The sequence below is a fragment of the Gordionus sp. m RMFG-2023 genome, chromosome 5 (assembly GCF_954871325.1).
Source record: "Gordionus sp. m RMFG-2023 chromosome 5, tfGorSpeb1-WG-v2, whole genome shotgun sequence".
NCBI lineage: Eukaryota > Metazoa > Nematomorpha > Gordioida > Chordodea > Parachordodidae > Gordionus > Gordionus sp. m RMFG-2023.
The window spans coordinates 18,702,878-18,723,748 of NC_088779.1; the positions used below are offsets into that span (position 1 = coordinate 18,702,878).

The 20,871-nt window shown below is 27.4% G+C and overlaps 1 protein-coding gene across 3 annotated transcripts in view; it reads left to right on the forward strand.

Annotated features, from left to right (window-relative positions):
- The first annotated feature begins 335 nt into the window (after positions 1-335).
- LOC135929370 (ATP-dependent zinc metalloprotease YME1L-like) overlaps positions 336-20,871 on the forward strand; it is a 42,890-nt gene continuing 22,354 nt past the window's right edge. For 2 of the 3 annotated variants that reach the window (XM_065465912.1, XM_065465914.1), the window contains exons 1-8: positions 336-376; positions 422-559; positions 603-753; positions 934-1,029; positions 1,071-1,207; positions 1,243-1,338; positions 1,409-1,541; positions 1,671-1,847. In XM_065465912.1, coding sequence (XP_065321984.1) covers positions 344-376; positions 422-559; positions 603-753; positions 934-1,029; positions 1,071-1,207; positions 1,243-1,338; positions 1,409-1,541; positions 1,671-1,847 — 961 coding nt within the window. In that variant the 5' untranslated portion in view covers positions 336-343. The remainder of the gene's footprint in view (positions 377-421; positions 560-602; positions 754-933; positions 1,030-1,070; positions 1,208-1,242; positions 1,339-1,408; positions 1,542-1,670; positions 1,848-20,871) is intronic. The other variant, XM_065465913.1, reaches the window with a different exon arrangement.

Below are 20,871 nucleotides of genomic sequence, written 5' to 3' on the forward strand. Positions count from 1 at the left end.
ACAAAATTTTCTTTAAAAATAGAAATTTATTTTCTCGTTTATATATCATGCACCACGGTAAATTTATTATGTTCTATCAAATTTTTACAAATTTAGGCGCATATAAAATATATTTTTATACTATATTTTGTTTAAATAATGGAAATAGACGTTTCTCTGATTGCATGCTGGTTTATTAAAATATAAATTTATGCTGATGCTTCTAAGCAAAATTTTGGTTAATGTCAGACCATTTTTGGTTCTAAGAAAGAAAGAACGAAAGCTCAATTTATTAAAGGTCTTATCATAAGACAAATATGTCAGTTATTTTAAATTCTAATAAATTCAATTAATTATAAATAATATGTTTTTAAACTGCGCTTTAAATTCTAATCAAGTTCATTTAAATATTGCTGTTTTATTATATTGTTTATAATTTAAGTTATTATATTTTTTCTCACCTCTTTCTTCTACAATAACTCAATCATTAAGAAATATACTGAGCTCCAAAAAGTCGAATGTAAAGCTTGATGATTCCAATGGTAAATATTTGGACAGTTATTTTGAGAACTACAATGAAGTTTGTTATATTAAGTTTAAATAATTTAATACATATTCTTCAGCAATTTTCATATCTAAAAGGTTTGAATTTAAGCAACTTTAAATATTTATGCCAAATTTTGCACCCATCAAAATTCAAATTTGAAGACCATCCTAATTATTTAGAAACCTTCAGTATTGTAAAAAAAATACTTGAAAAAGATGAAAATTTAGGTAATTATTTACACCTTTTATTGCAAAATTTTTTTTATACACAGTGGTTGGGGGATTTTAGTTTTGTATTTTATGGTTGAGGATAACTCATATTTTATTATATGATACAGATCAATAGCAAATATGCCTATCATTTATTCATTATTTGTATCTGATATTTGTTTAAAAAATATTTTTTAGAATTGCTGTTACAGAGAATAAAAGTCAATTTAACCACACATTTTGTATCTAAAACAAGCTTACAACGTTACTTTTCAGAAAACAAATTATTTAAAAGTGTGTTCTATATTCATAATTATTATTATATTTTGATACAGGAAATGCTAACCATCAATTTTACAAAAGTGAAAGAGGGTTTAAAACTTTTAGAACAAAAGGTCTAGGAACTTACAAAACTTTATTAAAAAATAAAAAAACAGAACCATCTTTATTAGATATATTTTCAAGTTTTCAGGTTTATAGTAAGTATGTTATTTTTTCTAAAATTAGAAAAAAATTAAGAAAAAATCTGATGATAAGCAAGGGGATGTTATGAAGAATTTATTATCAGATGTCAGCTTATCTTCTGAAAAAGATAAATTAAAGGTTTCTATATTTGTTTATAATTTTAATTATATTACACATTTAAAAATTATATATTAATTTTTAAATTTAGATATCATTTGCAGAAGGTTATCTTGCTGGTGAATCAAAAAAAAAATTATCAGGGCGTAAAATGAATTTTCTTGCTGGCATTAGAGAACTAATCATTTTTATTATAATAATAGGAATGCTATTTAGTGTTGTGGGTAAGCAATTAATGTTTTATTAATATAGCAAAATAATAATTATAGATTATTTATATTTATATGAGATAAATAACCTTATATAATTTTAATTTACATAATAATTATGCCTAATTAAATTGTGTATTATAGGAGGTCCTATTAAACAATTAATTATGGGTAATGGTAATGAAGTACATCCTGAAGATATCTCAGACACTTTTAATGATGTTAGAGGCATTCCAGAAGTAATAGATGAGTTACAGGAAGTAGTTGATTTTCTCAAAAATCCACATAAATTTTCATCACTTGGGGGGAAATTGCCCAAAGGTTAGTTTTAAAATATTATTTTAAAAAATAATAGAGCAGTTTAATTATATAAGGTTTATTTTAAAAATTCACTAATAATTAAAATATTTTGATCAATATCAAATTTAATGGAATATTAAGATTTTAAAAAAAATTTTGATGTTTAACTAAAATATATGTTTTTAAATCAAATATAATAAAATAAATAGTTTTTTAAACCATACCATAAAAAAAAATAATTTCATAGAGGCAGCGTTATATTTTACATGCATTCATTTTATTAATAATTTTTAAAAATGGCTATCCCAATATTTTATCCAAAGATATTAAGCAAGTCTGGAGACTTTACTCATAGCTGGTATAACTGCTTGGATTAACAAATTATCGAGACTTGCATAATATATTTTGACAATAATATTGAGTTAGTCTTTTTAGAAAATCGATCTATTTAACACCAGAGAACTAATATTTAAGACTGACAACTTTTCATCATAAATAAAATTTATAATTAAATTTGAATGTTAACATTTATCAAATTTCATGTTACCAGTTTATTATTTAAAATAAAACACAGAATTTATATATATACTATTAATATTAATAAAATATAATCGGTAGCGTCACTAGAGGGGGGGGGTGCAGGGGCTTGAGTCCCATGAAAATTTAAGAGTCTTCTCAAAATTTTCAAATTTTATATTATCACATATAATTTTGATAATGTTAGTTAAAAAAAAGGAATTTTGAAAATAATTTTAAAAAATTTCATGAGATTATAAAGGCTAGTGACACCCCTGTATTAAATCAATATTTATATTTATTAAAAAACTCATTTATTTAATGATAATATTTTATAAATTATTTTTTTGGATGTTAAACATGCTTAAGGCTGCATTCAAAGTGGAGACGGTTCGGTTTTATATCCGTTCTCAAAAGTCAATCATTAAAAATGATATATATATTGATTTTCATTTTTAAAAAATTATAAATAACGTTATAACGCTCTAAAATTTGCCGGATCAAAAAGTCAAAATATTTTGACTTCAAAATTTGCCGGATCCGTTTTTAAGAGGGATGGTATCGGAACGGACGCACTTTGAACATATATAACATTTTTAATGAGATTGACTTTTGACGGAACGGATGTAAAAAACGGATCCGTCTCCACTTTGAATGCAGCCTAAAATTAACCACTCATTTATTTAAACATTTTATCACTACATGCTAAATATTTATTTCAATTTTTTCATATTTTGACCAATTTTGAATTGTTCAATAGATAAAAAGTTAAAGGGTGGGTGGCATGGCCAGTCAGCAAACATATCCATTTATATCACTTATTCCTTCATAATTTTTATTCTATATTACTGCTATAATTTTGTACTGACCCTAGTAGTGTTTAAACGGCTCGATTTTTAAAAACAGCTAACCTAATATTTTAGCCAAGAAATATAATACAAGCCTCGAGATTTTGTTGAAAGATGTCCATTTATGACATCTATTAGAAAAATCTCCAGGCTTTCATAATATTTTTGGGCTAAAATATTTGGTTGGCCGTTTTAAAAAGCGAGCAGTTCAACAACACTAAGCCAGATCAAAAATGCCACCTACTATTTTTTTGAAATAAATTATAGTACTATTGAAAATACTCTAGACGCATTTTTTTGAATCTAATAATGCTCAAATTAATATTTTAATGTCTTTCTTGTATAAATATGTTAATTTTAATACTGCATTGCCGTCAAGTGCAAGTGTTGAACGATTATATAGTCAAAGCTTATACTTTCTCATTATCGCCTTAAACTTGGGATTGACAGTATAATAATGTTTATATTATTGAAATGCAATAAAAAATAAATAAATTATATATTTGAAATTTTAGTCAAAATTTTATACCGATATTTTGAAAATAGAGATATTTTAAAAAAAAATTCTAAAGTAGCTAATACCCTACTTTTTAAAAATAGCCATAGCTATAGCACTCTACCTTTAAAAGTAGCGTTTAACAACACTGATAGCGTCTTACCATTTACATAATTCGGGGTATCGATTACTTGATTTTGCCGATATCTAATATATTCATTTCTTTATTTAGGCGAGATTCTTTATGATAATTAACTAAAATATTTCTTATTTTCTCTGATATTTCTAATATATTTTTTTATGATCATGTTTGTTCCTTAAATGTTTCTTCAAGAGTCTGTTGGCTGGATGAAATCATAATCTTTTTTATTTATTTTGGCTTTTGTTAATTTTTGCAAGTTCTAGAAGTGTGACGCTCAAGATTCGCATCATCATGGCCTTTCATAATTGTATCACATTCTGTAACTTTACATTTAGATATATCATTCGTAATACTATACGTAAATAATTTATATATTGGATTTAATTTATTCCTATGTATTAATAAGTTTTAAAAATTAAAATATAACATAAAATTATTTAAAAAATTTTGTAAAATAGCAATATACAAAAACTTATATTAATTGTAACTGATTCTTATCAATCAAAATTGAATTATGATAATTTTAAAACAATTCGGATAAAATTAGACTTTTCGCAATAAACTAGTAATAACGTTCACAATATTTTATAAGCATAAAATCATGAAGTTCAATCCGGTTCGCAGGTAGTTTTAGCAGTTTGTTTCAGGTTCGTATAGGAAATGATTTAACAGTTCAGGTTCGATAGAAAATAGTTACTTATATCGGTTTAAAGGTTCAGGTTTGAATTCCTGAAAAATAATATAATTTTTTTAATATTCTTAAATCAGGAACATCACTAGACTTTTCAGTTTGCAGGGCTTAAATGATCTTGAATATTTTATGTTATGAAGATATATATAACCAATATTTTCTTAAATTTTTTTGCATCTAATATTTTTATACGAAATTATATAAGATTGCACCCACTCGGTATGGCTGAATACTGCATTGCTAAAAAGCAATTAATAATAATCAATCAAAACTTGATTATATAATATTTTTAATAATTTTTAGAAACATTTTTAATAAATCAAATTTTTATTAAATAAAAAATTGAGAATAAATATCAAAATATTTATAATTCAATTTTTACTTAATATTATTGGAAAAAAAAATATTTACTAGCTTATTATAACTCAAATTTTATTTCAATTATTTAACAAATATATATCATCCATAAGAGGGCGTTAAATGCATAAATATGAATATCACATCTTAGGATATCAGAATAATTATTGGTTAGCGTTTTTTTAGGTATAAATACATGTGAAAACATAAAATTTATTAAAAAATGATAGGTTTCTTTGACATTTAATTAATGAGTAGGTTTAGAATAGAAAAATAATAGAAAACTTGTATGACACATATTGCTGGCGTTATCGATCAAGGTTTATATATGTATATTTAAGTGCTAAGCATTATCCTAAAAATATTTTGAAAATATTATGATTTGACCGAATACCGAGCTTAAAACCGATCACTTACTAAATATTCGATTGACCAAATTTGCAAGTAATATTAATCGAAAAATGTTCATTTTTATTTTATTTATTATAAATAAGTGTAAAACATTAACCCTAATATTTTAAAAATATCGTGATTTGACCGATAACCGATTTGAAACCGGCCCAATGACTAAATACTGCATTGCTGGCATTATCCATGGAAATTTTTTTATTTTTGGTTTATACGTGTACATCTACGTGTTAAGCAATCCTTAAGTATATTTTGAAAATATTATGATTCCGAGCACAAAACTGACCACTTACCAAATATTCGATTGACCAAATTTGCTAGTAATATTAATTGAAAAATGTTCATTTTTGTTTTATATATCAATAAATACATATAAAACATTATCCCAAAAAATATTTTAAAAATATCGTAATTTAACCGATAACCGATTTGTAACCGATATAATGACTAAATACTGCATTGCTGGCGCTGGCGTTATCCGTGGAAAATTTTTTATTTTTGGTTTATACCTGTACATCTATGTGTTAAGCATTATCCTAAAAAATATTTTGAAATTATTATAATTTGATCGATTGCCGAGCTCAAAACCGACCACTTACTAAATAATCTTAATTATAATAAATTTTCAATGCTCCAAACATTATAAATCATATTTTTGTTTTAAAAATGTCTGATTTCCAGCAATATTTAATTAGGTAAGGAATATTTATATTAAATTTTTTTATTTTAAATTAATAGAGAAGCCATCTCCTGAGATATCTCTCGAAATTCTTAAAGAGATAAAAAGCGAAGATATTGTGCCTATGATGTATCATTCCTCAAATGGACTAGTCGGACACGTTGATGAAATATCTACGAATATATTAGATTACTAGCAAATTTGGTCGATCGAATATTTAATAAGTGGTTGGTTTTGAGCTCATCATTCGGTTAAATCATTATATTTTCAAATATTTTTTAGAATAATGCTTAACACATTAGATCTACACGTATAAACCAAAAATAAAAATTTTCCATGGATAACGCCAGCAATGCGGTATTTCGGTTTCACATCGGTTATCGGTCAAATCACGATATTTTTAAAATATTTTTTGGGATAATGTTTTACACATATTTATAGATAAATAAAACAAAAATGAACATCTTTCAATTAATATTACTAGCAAATTTCGTCGATCGAATATTTAGTAAGTGATCGGTTTTGAGCTCGGAATTCGGTCAAATCATAATATTTCAAAGTATTTTTTAGAGTAATGCTTACCACGTATATTTACACGTATAAACCAAAAATAAAAAATTTTCCATGGATAACACCAGCAATGCAGTATTTCGGTTATCGTCAAATGACGATTTTTTTAAAATATTTTATAGCATAATGTTTTACAAATATATCTAGATATATAAAACAAAAATGAACATTTTTCAATAAATATTACTTGCAAATTTGGTCAATCGAATATTTGGTAAGTGATCGGGTTTGTGCTCGGCATTCGGTCAAATCATAATATTTTCAAAATATTTTTAGGATAATGCTTAGCACCTAAATATACATATATAAACCTTGATCGATAACGCCAGCAATATGTGTCATACAAGTTTTCTATTATTTTTCTATTCTAAACCTACTCATTAATTAAATGTCAAAGACCTATCATTTTTTAATAAATTTTAGGCTTTTCACATGTATTTACACCTAAATATAAAAAAGCGCTAATACTAATATTAAGATATATATCACACCCTTTAGGGTTAGGGGTACTCTTAGTTCTTCTAAGAGTAGAGACAGCTGTTTTAGTAAATTTTGATGTACCTTCCTCCTTGTTTACCTTGGTTATTGTAATGACCTATACAGGTGGTATATTAATTTTATTCCTGTACTCATGTGTTTTGTCTCCAACCCCAATATGAACCCTCTATTAATTAAACTTAAATGATAAATAAATCTATCCGAAAATCTGAGATATTTAATGAAATTAATAAATTCATTATCGATCTCCCGACCCCTCCTAATATTAATTATTGATGAAATATAGGATCAATTACAGGATTATTTTTTATATCCCAATTTATTACTGGATTCTTTCTTTCTATATACACTACATTTCAGACATTAATAAATCATTTTTTATAGTGGTATCTATTGAAAATAATATTTGAGAAGGGTTTTTATTACGCAATCTTCATTCTATAGGAGCATCTTTTATGTTTATTTTTATTTATTTGCACATCTTTCGTAGTCTATTTTACGGATCATTTGTTATAAATTATATGGTATGATCCTCGGGGGTAATTTTATTTCTTTTAACTATAATAACAGCCTTTTTAGGGTATGTTCTTCCCTGGGGGCAAATATCTTACTGGGCTGCAACTGTAATTACTAATATAATCTCCGCTATCCCTATTCTAGGAAAACCGGTGGTTATTTGAATTTGAGGAGGATCGATTCTTCTCTTTACATTTTATTTTACCTTTTATTTTACTAGTATTAATAATAGTGCATTTAATTTTATTACACTTAAGGGGCAGTAATAACCCCCTTGGAATCCCTTCTTCTGCTTTTAAAATCCCTTTTCACCAAACTTTTTCTTATAAAGATATTTTTGGTTTTATGCTACCTCTATTCTTATTTTTGGTCCTTATTTTTTTATGCCCTGATTTATTTACAGATGTAGTCAATTTTGTCGAGGCTAACCCTTTATCCACACCACCACATATTATACCAGAGTGATATTTTCTATTTGCTTATGGTATTCTACGAAGTGTACCCAATAAATTGGGTGGGGTTATTGCCCTATTTATAAGAATTATAATTATATACATTTTACTTATATCTTCAAAAAATCTTTTAATCTATAACTCTTTACGAAAATTTATTGCAAATCTTATTGCCGCCTCTTTTATTTTATTAAGCTATATTGGTTCTCAAGTTGTAGAGCCTCCTTTCATTGTTATAGGGCAGATACTCAGTGTTATCTACTTTTTATTATTTTTTATTATAGCTTCTATCTGAGTAACCTATATTTGCCTTGAAAGCAAATCAAGATCATAAAAATCATTACTCTCGTCAATAAATCAATATTCATTTAATATAATATAAATTATATAGAAATTTCAACTCATACTTAAATTACTTTAAGTAATGAATTTTAGGTAAATATATACCTCTAAATCCTAAATTTAGTACACAAATTATGCTAACCTAAATTAAATTTAAAGTGGTCCTTTCGTACTAACTTTATAATGTAACAATAAAAGATAGGAACCGATCTGGCTCTCGCCGATCTGAACTCAAATCATGGATAAATTTAATGGTCGAACAGACCATCCATTAAAACTACTGCATCTTAATGAAAAATAATTCAACATCGAGGTCGCAAACACTATAAATTATAAGATCTAATTTACTGTATTACGCTGTTAACCCTAGGGTAACTTTTTCTAAATATCAATATAAAATTGGATCTCTCTAAAATACACTCTATTTAATATTTTATAGGGTAGTTTTAATTTTAGCCCTAGTTGCCCCAACTAACTGTAATTATATACAGAAGCTCCTAGGGTCTTTCCTTCTTTTTATTAACTTTAAGATTTTTCACTTAAAAATTAAATTCAATTTTATTAACCAATAATAACTTAAAATAAGTCTTACCATTCATCCTAGCAAACAATTAATTTGCAAATGATTATGCTACCTTCGCACGGTCAAATTACCGCGGCCATTAAACTTTTATCATAGGGCAGGCAATACTAAAAACAACTGCTTTTAGCTAAGTATTTGTTAAACCTACATATTTTAATCGAGTAAATTAATTAATTCATATACATATAATATTTTTACTATAAAATACTACTCACTTCTACTAATTAAAGCAAATTAATTTTAATTAAAATTAATTTGAACTTAACTTTTAAAATTTAAACCTAATTAATTTTAATTAAAAATTAATTATATTTAATATATAACAAACTACAATACACATTAAAAGATTTTATCTCAATTTTATATTAACATTTTATTTATAGTGGCTAACTTCACTTAAAAGAGCTCACCCCTTTTAACTTCGGGGAGTTACTCCCCGCATTCTAAAAGAATTATTATCATTAAGCCAGCTATAAAAGAACAGAATGAATTTCACCTTAATAAAATTTAAGTAAAAATTTGAAACTTTTTACTTAAATTTTATTAACTATCTTCATTATCTGGGTAGTTAACAATAAACTTTTTTATTACCTTATCGTGTTGCAACAGGAAACCCTAATATATCTTTATATTTAACCCCTTTTCAGGACCATTAAAAATTTATTTTATCAAAAATACTATAATTAAAATTTTAAAATTTTTACATAATTCACCTTTTCAGTGTAAATGAAACGCTCTATTATAGGATTATTTAAGCTATATATAATAGGCCTTCTTTCAAGAGGGTCTACTTTGTTACGACTTGTCCCTCTAGGGAATGACGGGCGATATGTGTATAGTTTAGAGCCTTTTCATTAAAACACTCTTATTTTAATTACTTCTAAATCCTAAATTTTAGTGTTAACTATTTTTAAATAGTTAAAATTATATTATATAAAGTACCCCACTTAACTCTAAATATCCTAAACTTTGACTTGAAAAAATATTTTATAAAATATTTATTTTTAATTTTTAAACAAAAAATATATTAAACAGCAATACATAAAGATAAATTTAGATAAGGTCAAAAGCGTACTATCAACTCAATAAGCTAGATCCTCTAGTCGGGATTTAAGTTTCAAATTTTATAATACTTAGGTATCTTTCTATTTTTTCTATAATAATAGGGTATCTAATCCTAGTCTTAAAACAAAGCTTATAAAAATCCTGGATTTTGGATTTAATATCTCTAGGGATTCCACCCCCTAGAGATATTAAATCCAGACTAATTTTTACCAAATTCAAATTAAATCTGTTTGTATAACCGCTAATGCTGGCACAAACTTTTTAAGACTTATATTTACTAAACCTTAATTAAAAGTTGTTTAATTTATTTCACCTCCCTATTAAATTTTTAGTTTTTAATTCAGAGTATAAATATATAAATAATAATTTTAATTAACTTAAACTAAATTAAAACTATCTGCTGAAATTTATCAGCAATATAAGATTTGCAATCTAATTTTTAAATAGTTTAAACATTTAAAAGGGGGTATATCATTAAAATTATTTTCTGGCATCCCCTCCCTTTAAGGCTTGGCGTAATTGCCTTCCAAAAATTAAAAATACGTATTTTTAATTTTTGGAAGGCAATTAATAATTCCTCTATCTGCTGAAACTTATCAGCAATATAAGATTTGCAATCTAATTTTTAAATAGTTTAAACAATTTAAACTATTTAAAAGGGGGTATATCATTAAAATTATTTTCCGGCATCCACTCCCTTTAAGGCCTGGCGTAATTGCCTTCCAAAAATTAAAAATACGTATTTTTAATTTTTGGAAGGCAATTAATAATTCCTCTATCTGCTGAAACTTATCAGCAATATAAGATTTGCAATCTAATTTTTAAATAGTTTAAACAATTTAAACTATTTAAAAGGGGGTATATCATTAAAATTATTTTCCGGCATCCACTCCCTTTAAGGCCTGGCGTAATTGCCTTCCAAAAATTAAAAATACGTATTTTTAATTTTTGGAAGGCAATTAATAATTCCTCTATCTGCTGAAACTTATCAGTAATATAAGATTTGCAATCTAATTTTTAAATATTTAAACTATTTAAAAGGGGGTATATCATTAAAATTATTTTCCGGCATCCCCTCCCTTTAAGGCCTGGCGTAATTGCCTTCCAAAAATTAAAAATACGTATTTTTAATTTTTGGAAGGCAATTAATAATTCCTCTATCTGCTGAAACTTATCAGCAATATAAGATTTGCAATCTAATTTTTAAATATTTAAACTATTTAAAAGGGGTATATCATTAAAATTATTTTCCGGCATCCCCTCCCTTTAAGGCCTGGCGTAATTGCCTTCCAAAAATTAAAAATACGTATTTTTAATTTTTGGAAGGCAATTAATAATTCCTCTATCTGCTGAAACTTATCAGCAATATAAGATTTGCAATCTAATTTTTAAATATTTAAACTATTTAAAAGGGGGTATATCATTAAAATTATTTTCCGGCATCCCCTCCCTTTAAGGCCTGGCGTAATTGCCTTCCAAAAATTAAAAATACGTATTTTTAATTTTTGGAAGGCAATTAATAATTCCTTTATCTGCTGAAACTTATCAGCAATATAAGATTTGCAATCTAATTTTTAAATATTTAAACTATTTAAAAGGGGGTATATCATTAAAATTATTTTCCGGCATCCCCTCCCTTTAAGGCCTGGCGTAATTGCTCTATCTGCTGGAACTTATCAGCAATATAAGATTTGCAATCTAATTTTTAAATAGTTTAAACATTAAAAGGGGGTATATCATTAAAATTATTTTCTGGCATCCCCTCCCTTTAAGGCCTGGCGTAATTGCCTTCCAAAAATTAAAAACCGGTACTAGTTACTAAACAACTAAAGCTTTCTATCAAAAAGCTTATTATAGTACCCTAACTACCAAACCATTAAAATTCATAATATTATAATTATAATATAAGGTAATAACTCCCCACACGAAAACTTTATTAATTTATCATACCGAATTCGAGGATATGAAGCCCGAATAAACAAAAATATAAGTGAAAATAATCTAGAAAAACCAATAGTCACTATAAATCTTACCACAACTGTTATTTGACTCTCACAAGTAGTGAAAATAACATAATTGAAATATACTCAGCTATAAAAATTAGGGCAAAAAATCCCGAATAAAACTCAACATTAAACCCTGATACCAGCTCAGACTCACCTTCCATTAAATCAAAAGGAGTTCGATTTATCTCAGCTAATGAACAGATCAAAAAGGAAACTAATAGATATATAAATATATATTTATAGGAGTTATAAATTCTTCAAATTCATAACTTATTACCACTAATCCTATTAGTAAAAAGATAAATCTTATAATTAACTCGTAAGAAACAGCTTGTCTCACCGCTCGCATGCCGCCTAATATAGAAAATTTCGAATTTCTTAGTCAGCCCCCCATAATCAAAAAATAAACGGTCACCCCCATTAATATAATAAACACTAATAACGGATAATCGTTTATTAGAGCGAAGGATCCTTGGGTCAGCACAAATTCGAAAAGGACCAAATAAAGTCCTAGTGATAGGACTGGTGCAGCCCTTCATAGATGCCATCAAGTATAAGTATATACAAACATACCCTTAGAAAATAACTTGATGGCATCTATGAAGGGCTGCACCAGTCCTATCACTAGGACTTTATTTGGTCCTTTTCGAATTTGTGCTGACCCAAGGATCCTTCGCTCTAATAATGTATAAAAGGACATCCCTACTAGTAGGGATCCTTGGGTCAGCACAAATTCGAAAAGGACCAAATCTAAAGACCAAAATAGGTTTATCAAAATCTTAACTTTTGAGCATAATATCTGCCACAATAGATCCTTAAAAGGAGGGGATGCCAGCGTTGCCCTTCCCGCCCCCCGCCCCATTCTTCTCTTCTTCTTACCCCCCACCCACCCCTATATATGTTCACTTCGTTTATTTCATTCGTTTCACTTTATCTGGAATTAGGAGAATAGTTATTCTTAAATAATATGCGATGAATTACATCTACCTCACATAAAGATATTGGTATTTTATATTTTATATTCGGGTTCTGATCTGTATTTTTAGGGACCGCCTTAAGAATAATTATTCGAACTGAACTATCCCATTCATCTTCATTAATTAATTCCGGGTCTAGTTATAACATAATCGTTACATCCCATGCCTTAGTTATAATTTTTTTCGCCATTATACCCATTTTAGTTGGAGGGTTTGGTAACTGATTAATTCCTTTAATACTTTCATCCCCTGATATAGCTTTTCCACGAATAAATAATATATCATTTTGATTACTTCCCCCTAGAATAATTCTACTATTAACAAGAAGCATAACTGAATCCGGTTGTGCAACCGGGTGAACTCTTTACCCGCCGCTCTCCTCATTAATTGGTCATCCTTCACCCTCTACAGACTTAGCAATCCTAAGACTGCATATCGCAGGAATTAGATCATTACTAGGAGCTATAAATTTTATTACCACAATCATTACTCTTCGCCCAACTGGTATACCTATAGAAAAACTATCATTATTCTTATGATCTTCATTAATTACAGCCTTTTTACTTTTATTAAGTTTACCGGTATTAGCCGGAGCGCTAACAATATTAATTTTAGATCGAAATATTAATACTTCTTTTTTTGATCCTGTTGGTGGAGGTGACCCTATCTTATTTCAGCATTTATTTTGATTTTTTGGGCACCCGGAAGTCTATATTTTAATTTTACCTGGATTCGGACTTATTTCTCATATTTTAACAGATAACGCCAATAAAAAATTTACCTTTGGCCATCTTAGTATAATTTATGCTATAGCAGGAATTGGTGGATTAGGGTTTATTGTATGGGCACACCATATATTTACTGTCGGGCTAGATGTTGACACTCGAGCCTTTTTTACATCTGCTACAATAATTATCGCTATTCCCACAGGAATTAAAATTTTTAGATGATTGGCAACTATGTCCGGATCCCCTAATAATTTTTCTATTTCTCAAATTTGGGCATTAGGGTTTTTATTTTTATTTACCGTAGGTGGTTTAACAGGGATTATTTTAAGATCCTCCTCCCTTGACATCACCCTTCACGACACCTATTATGTGGTCGCCCATTTTCACTATGTTCTATCTATAGGAGCTGTATTTTCTATTTTTGCGGGAGTTATACATTTTATACCATTAGTATTAGGGGTTTCAACCCCTATAAAAATTAGTCTACCACAATTTTTCTTAACCTTTATAGGGGTAAATTTAACCTTTTTCCCGCACCATTTTTTAGGGTTAGCAGGTATACCTCGACGGTATACAGATTATCCTGATAGATTTACATTTTGAAACAGTGTCTCATCTTTAGGGTCTATCATATCAACTATAGCCCTAATTATATTTATATGAATTTTATGGGATACTCTTTCTTCTGACCGAAAGGTCTCTATTACTAGCCTACTCAACCCGTTTAGAGAACTCTATAGGGTTTCCGCCCTCTACACATACTTTTAATGAAATATCTTCAATCTCTCTTTAACAATATTTAACTTATAAATAATATTATAGTTAAAAATGAACCCCTGACGTGCTTTATTCTTACAAGATATGCTCTCTTCATCCTCTGAACATTTAATTATCTTGCACCATTTTGCAATAAGATTTATTGTAGGGGTAACTACAATAGTATTCTTTATATGTATTGCTGTAACAATTTCAAAAACCTTTGTCATTAAAACTACGCATATAAATATAACTGAATTTCTATGAACCACCACCCCCATAGTAGTTTTAATAGCTATAGCATTACCTACAGTAAAAGTACTTTACTCTAACGAAGACTCCCATTGACCTGATCTTACTATTAAAGTTATAGGATCTCAATGATACTGAAATTACGAGTATTCAGACTTTATAAATTTAAATTTTGATTCCTACATAACACAAGAGTCAGATTTAACTCTTAACAGTCAACGACTTTTAGACTCTGATAACCATGTAATTATCCCTTATAAAATTATAACTCGGATAATAATCTCATCTAGAGACGTAATTCATTCATTCTCACTACCACAATTTTCAGTAAAAATGGATGCTGTCCCCGGACGAATTAATCAAATTTTTATCATACCCAAAAAGCCTTTAATTACCTACGGTCAATGTTCCGAAATTTGCGGAGTCAACCACTCATTCATACCAATTTGTCTAGAAGCTGTATCAACTAGAAACTTTATTAACTGAATTAACAAGCAGTAACTATTATTATCTTACAACACATTTTAATCATACTAAATAGCTTATCTGACCCAACAAGCATCAACTTCTTAAGTTGAAGATGTTCTTCAAAACTTTAGTAACTTAAATTATATAGATATTTAATTATAGTTTGTCATTCTATAATACTCAATTTATTACCTACTGAGATCTATATATACCTCACTCTTACCCAAATCTACTATCTGTCTCATTCTTTTTTATTATAATATTTCTGGTTCTTTCCTCATTAAAATTTGTTCTCTCCCATAAATAACTAATTTAAATGATAATAAATTTATTTTCGTCTTTTGATCCTTACAGTGTCAATTTCTATATGTATTTTCTCATCTGTTTTGTCATATCTGGATGATTATTTATTATATGACAAAACAGATGAGAAAATACATATAGAAATTGACACTGTAATTCTACCTACCGAGAAGGGTTTAACTCTGTTGGCGGCTTCTAGTATTCGGCTTAAGCCGAATACTCCTAATTTTAATAGGGACCCAGCTAGTAATATGGATCCTGATGTCGACGCTTCTATGAGGAATAATTATATCTAGAATTGGAATATCATTTAGCAATGATGGAAAAATCATAATTGCTTACTCTAGTGTATCTCATATAACTTTTCTTGCCCTTAGAATACTTCTAATATCTTTCATTTCACTAGAAGGGTCCATCTCAATAAGTATATCCCACGGATTTATCAGACCATCTATATTCCTTATTTTCTATTTAATATATAATAAAATATCTACCCGTAATATAATTTTAGTTAAATCTCAAATAAATATAAAATCTTTATACATAACATTAATTCTATTTATAATTTTAATATTCAACATTGGGTGCCCGCCGTCCTTTAATCTATTCCCTGAAATTATTATTATTTATAATTTAATAAATTTTTCTTACTTTTTTATGTATCCTATTATTCTTAATACAATCATCTTAATTTTAATTTCTAGTTTTATTTTTACCCGAATTTCTATAGGGGTAAAAAGGACAGATGTATCTTCATCCTTTTTACAAAGATCTTTTACCCCCCTTTTTATTTTTTTACTTATATCCTTAATCATATGGCAGGGAGCTGACTATATTATTTGTGAGTTAAATTTAAACTGTGACTTTAATAAAGATATTTTTATATAAATATCAACTCACAATGAGTAAAAAAATAAAAAGGGGGGTATTCAAGAATAAATTGTTGGTTTGTATAATTATAATATTTATATTTATAACTATACAAACCAACATTATAACTAGACTGTCAACAAAATTATCGTATAATTTAATTATACTAAAAAATATAAGATTTGAATTTGATTTTTTATTCGACCCTTTCTCTTTATCCTTTATCTTTATTCTTACATTAATCTCATTAAATGTATTAGTATATAGATTTTATTACATACTAGAAGATGTAAATAAACTTTTTTATTATATAATATTTAACCTATTTATTGTCTCTATAATTTTTATAGTAATCACCCCAAGAATAGTTATTCTCATCTTGGGGTGAGATGGTTTAGGTCTTACCTCTTTTCTTCTAATTATATTCTACCAAAATCATTCTTCAATAATAAAAGCCACCATAACCCTAAGAATTAATCGAATTGGAGATGTAATAATTATTTTATCCATATTTTTCTTGAGACCCAACAATATTGATATAATCTCTAATATCAATATATCTACTGCTCTAAATCCTATTCTTATTATAGCATTTAACACAACCCTACTGGCAGCTTTTATTAAATCTGCACAACTGCCCTGAAGAGGCTGGCTGCTAGCAGCCATGGCTGCACCAACCCCTATCTCTTCATTAGTTCACTCCAGAACCCTAGTATGTGCAGGAGTAATCCTTACGTTACGGGTTCTGGAGTGAACTAATGAAGAGATAGGGGTTGGTGCAGCCATATGGCTGCTAGCAGCCAGCCTCTTTATTACTCTCAGCTTGAAAAGAAAAAGATATTAAAAAAATTATTGCTCTTAGAACTATAAATCAAATGAGACTTCTATTAATTCTTGCTGTAAATAAACTTTTTTATCTATGCTTAACTCATTTAATATCTCATGCCATTTTTAAAAGTAATTTATTTATAAGAGCAGGAAGAGTATTTCATTCTAACATAAATTCTCAAGAAACTCGAATAAACCCTATTAATTCTAGTAAATTAACTTCACAATCTTCCTTTTATCTTCCTGATCATTAATAGCTTTTCCTTGCTCCATAGGATTTTTCTCTAAGGAGCACTCATTAATGGAATCCAGTAGAAGATTCTATCATAGTAGTCATTTTCTTATATGAGCAATAATTTTTTTATCCATATTTTTAACAGTTGGGTATTCCTTTCGAATTTTAAAGTCTATAAATTTTGAGGAAAGTAGACCACTCTCAAAATTTATAGACACTCATTATAACTGAAACTTAGCCATCCCTTTAATAATTTTGGGGGTAGGAAGAATTATTATATTTAATCTTATTAACATCTTCTCTTCTTCTTGAGAAATATTTATATGAAATCCAATATCCAACTATTTTGTCATTTTTGCTCCTATTATTTCAGGATTTCTATCTGCAATATTTGTCGAGGGAGACATCCTGAAATCCTCGACAAATATTGCAGATAGAAATCCTATGAGGTTGGGAAATAGGGATTTCAGGATTTCTATCTTATTTGTCGTAGTATTAATACTGATAACTTGAAATTTACTGTAATTAAATATTTGGTTATAGCTTATATCACTTAAAGCATAGCTTTGAAGCAGCTAAGAATTTTATCCAAAATGTTAATAAGATTTAATTTTTAATAAATTATTATAGGTTTTGAAGACCTACGGTTTAAATTTTAACCTAAAATCCTTTCACTTTAATATAATACTAGTAAAAAATAGGATAAAATTAAAAGGAATATTCTAACCTTTCTATCGTACACCCCCTTTACCTTTTTATTAAAGATTTTAGGTATTAAATTTAATATTAAATAAATAGATCAAACTATAATCATGCGATAATAGTAGTAATACCCTACCCCTGATAGTAATAAAAGTATTACTACTATTATCGCATGATTATTGATAAGACTAATAACCCCGACTAACTTCATTAAAAAAATATTAGAGGGCGGAAACCCCGACACAGAAAACAACAAAATTATTAGTAGACTAATTCCTATTACTTTATATATTAACAAATAATTACCTTTTGCATTAATCACCCTTAAAACTATTACCCCAAAATTTTTTACTCTAAAAATTAGAAAGATGTACATTCCTCTAAATAATAAAAAATAAAAACTCCTCTTCTTACCAGTAAAACTATCCACACTGACATCCCAATCGAAGAGTACACTATAATCATTATAAAACTTCTCGTATAAATCGGCGCTAGTGATCTGATTAGTGCTCTTAACCCTAGACAAACCATAATTGGTTTGTCTCAAGATCAAAAATAAGAGGCTGGCAGTTCTTTGTACCAAATAGTACAATAATAAACAGGAATTAACTTTTGCAATGTAGACATTGGTACAAAGAACTGCCAGCCTCTTATTTTTGATATAATGAAAGCAGGATTGGCACCCATACATAATTGGTTTGTCTCAAGATCAAAAATAAGAGGCTGGCAGTTTTTTGTACCAAATAGTACAATAATAAACCAACATAGGACTCCAACCCCTCCCCCAAAATAACAAAAAGTAAAAATAAAACTAAATTTAATGCTAACCCCTGCCAAAAATAAATAAATGAGCTAGATCTAAATATTCACAAAATATTCCCTAATCATATTACTCGTAATATAGCTATTAAAATTTATAAGGGATTTTATAATCATATATGAGGTATGAACCCATAAGCTTTTAATCTTTAGCTTACCTTATTAATATATAAAGTGTCTATAAATTTAAACACTGCACGATTTTTAATAGTGGTTTTAATTAAGAATTTGAATCTTAATTTGATAGTATCTATCCTCACTATTTATACCGCCACTAACTATGCCTAATATAATTATTATAAGTAAATTTGATAACTCAAGCTGTAAACTTGAGTAAGACTTTATACCGTCATTTACTATGCTACCTATTTAATAAAAGATTATATATTATAAATATATAATAAGTTGAGTTTGTAACTCAAAGATACTCCTTAAGAGTTTTAATCAATTTTTAAAGGAAGATAAAATGAGTCTTATCTCAAACCCCCAAAGTTTGTATTTTTTAAACTACCTTTAATATATTAAATTTACTAAAACAGCTGTCTCTACTCTTAGAAGAACTAAGAGTACCCCTAACCCTAAAGGGTGTGATATATATCTTAATATTAGTATATTCTGGTATCCTAAGATGATATATTAATATTTATGCATTTAACGCCCTCTTATGGATATATATTTGCTTAATTTTAAAATTTATAAATAAAATTTGAGTTGTAATAAGGTAGTAAATATTTTTTTTTCCAATAATATTAAGTAAAAATAGAATTATAAATTATTTGAGATTTAATCTCAAATTTTGATTGATTATGATTCATTGCTTTTTAGCAGTGCAGTTTAGCAAAGCAGTATTTAGTCATACCCCCCGAAACTGATTTCAAAAATTTTACTTTATGAAACCTAATAGAACACTTTACAAATATTTAAAAACTGATTTGGCTACAAATTCTAAGAAAAAAGATTTATTTCGTGTTTTCGATAATGTTTTGGAATTAAATTTTTTAGAAACTTTGCTTTACTAAAATCACTTATAACTAGCACTTTAGGGCAATTCAGTATAAAATTTTACATACATATTTTTAATATAAGAAAAATTTTTGTACTATCATTTATTTAAAAAAAATCCTCTATAGTGGAGTTTCTATTGTACTATTATTATTTATTTTAAAAAATTATTTATAGTTAGTGACGTTGTTGGTGTATTTACTAATATATCTTTGTTTGGTATAATCTAGTTTCCCTTTGGATCCTGTTAATTAATATAAGGCCGATTGAATTAAAAACTAGGTGGACAATGGCAGCTAGCACGTTAACATCATCGTATAGATTTGAAAATCTAATTTATAAAAAATGAGTATTTATTATAAGAAAAGAATACCTCTTTAAAAATTCATCAAAATTTAAGAAATCATTTGTTTTTAAGTTAAAATAGATTTATCTCAGTATTTTACCTTTAAGTATAAGCCCAACGATATACTCATATGCAGATGTAAAAGACATCTGTCTATTATTAAAGACTCATTCATTTCTTGTAAATTAACCAGAATTATTGCCCGGAGATAATGTCTTTATCAGATTGATAAATGTGGAATTATCGACCAAGAAATTGGCTGAACTATATCAATTATAAAATTGATTTACTATATCAGCCGAATTTTGAGAAAGACCTAGTACTGATGTAGGATTTTTCAACTTAGTTTGAGTTAAATTTGATTTTGATCCAGCCTTTTCGAATACATAAATTATTAAGATATTTTCTAATCTCGAAAATTTGACAGTAATAATTTTTGTAAAATTAAAATTTATTATAATACTTTTAGATGTTTTTTAGATTGAAGCTGCTTGATTTATTGGGTAATATTATTCTCTGCCATTTTATACACGGAGTTTAAATCCTGTAGTAATTACTTTATTGAGTTCAAAGTGTTTTGCAAAATTAGG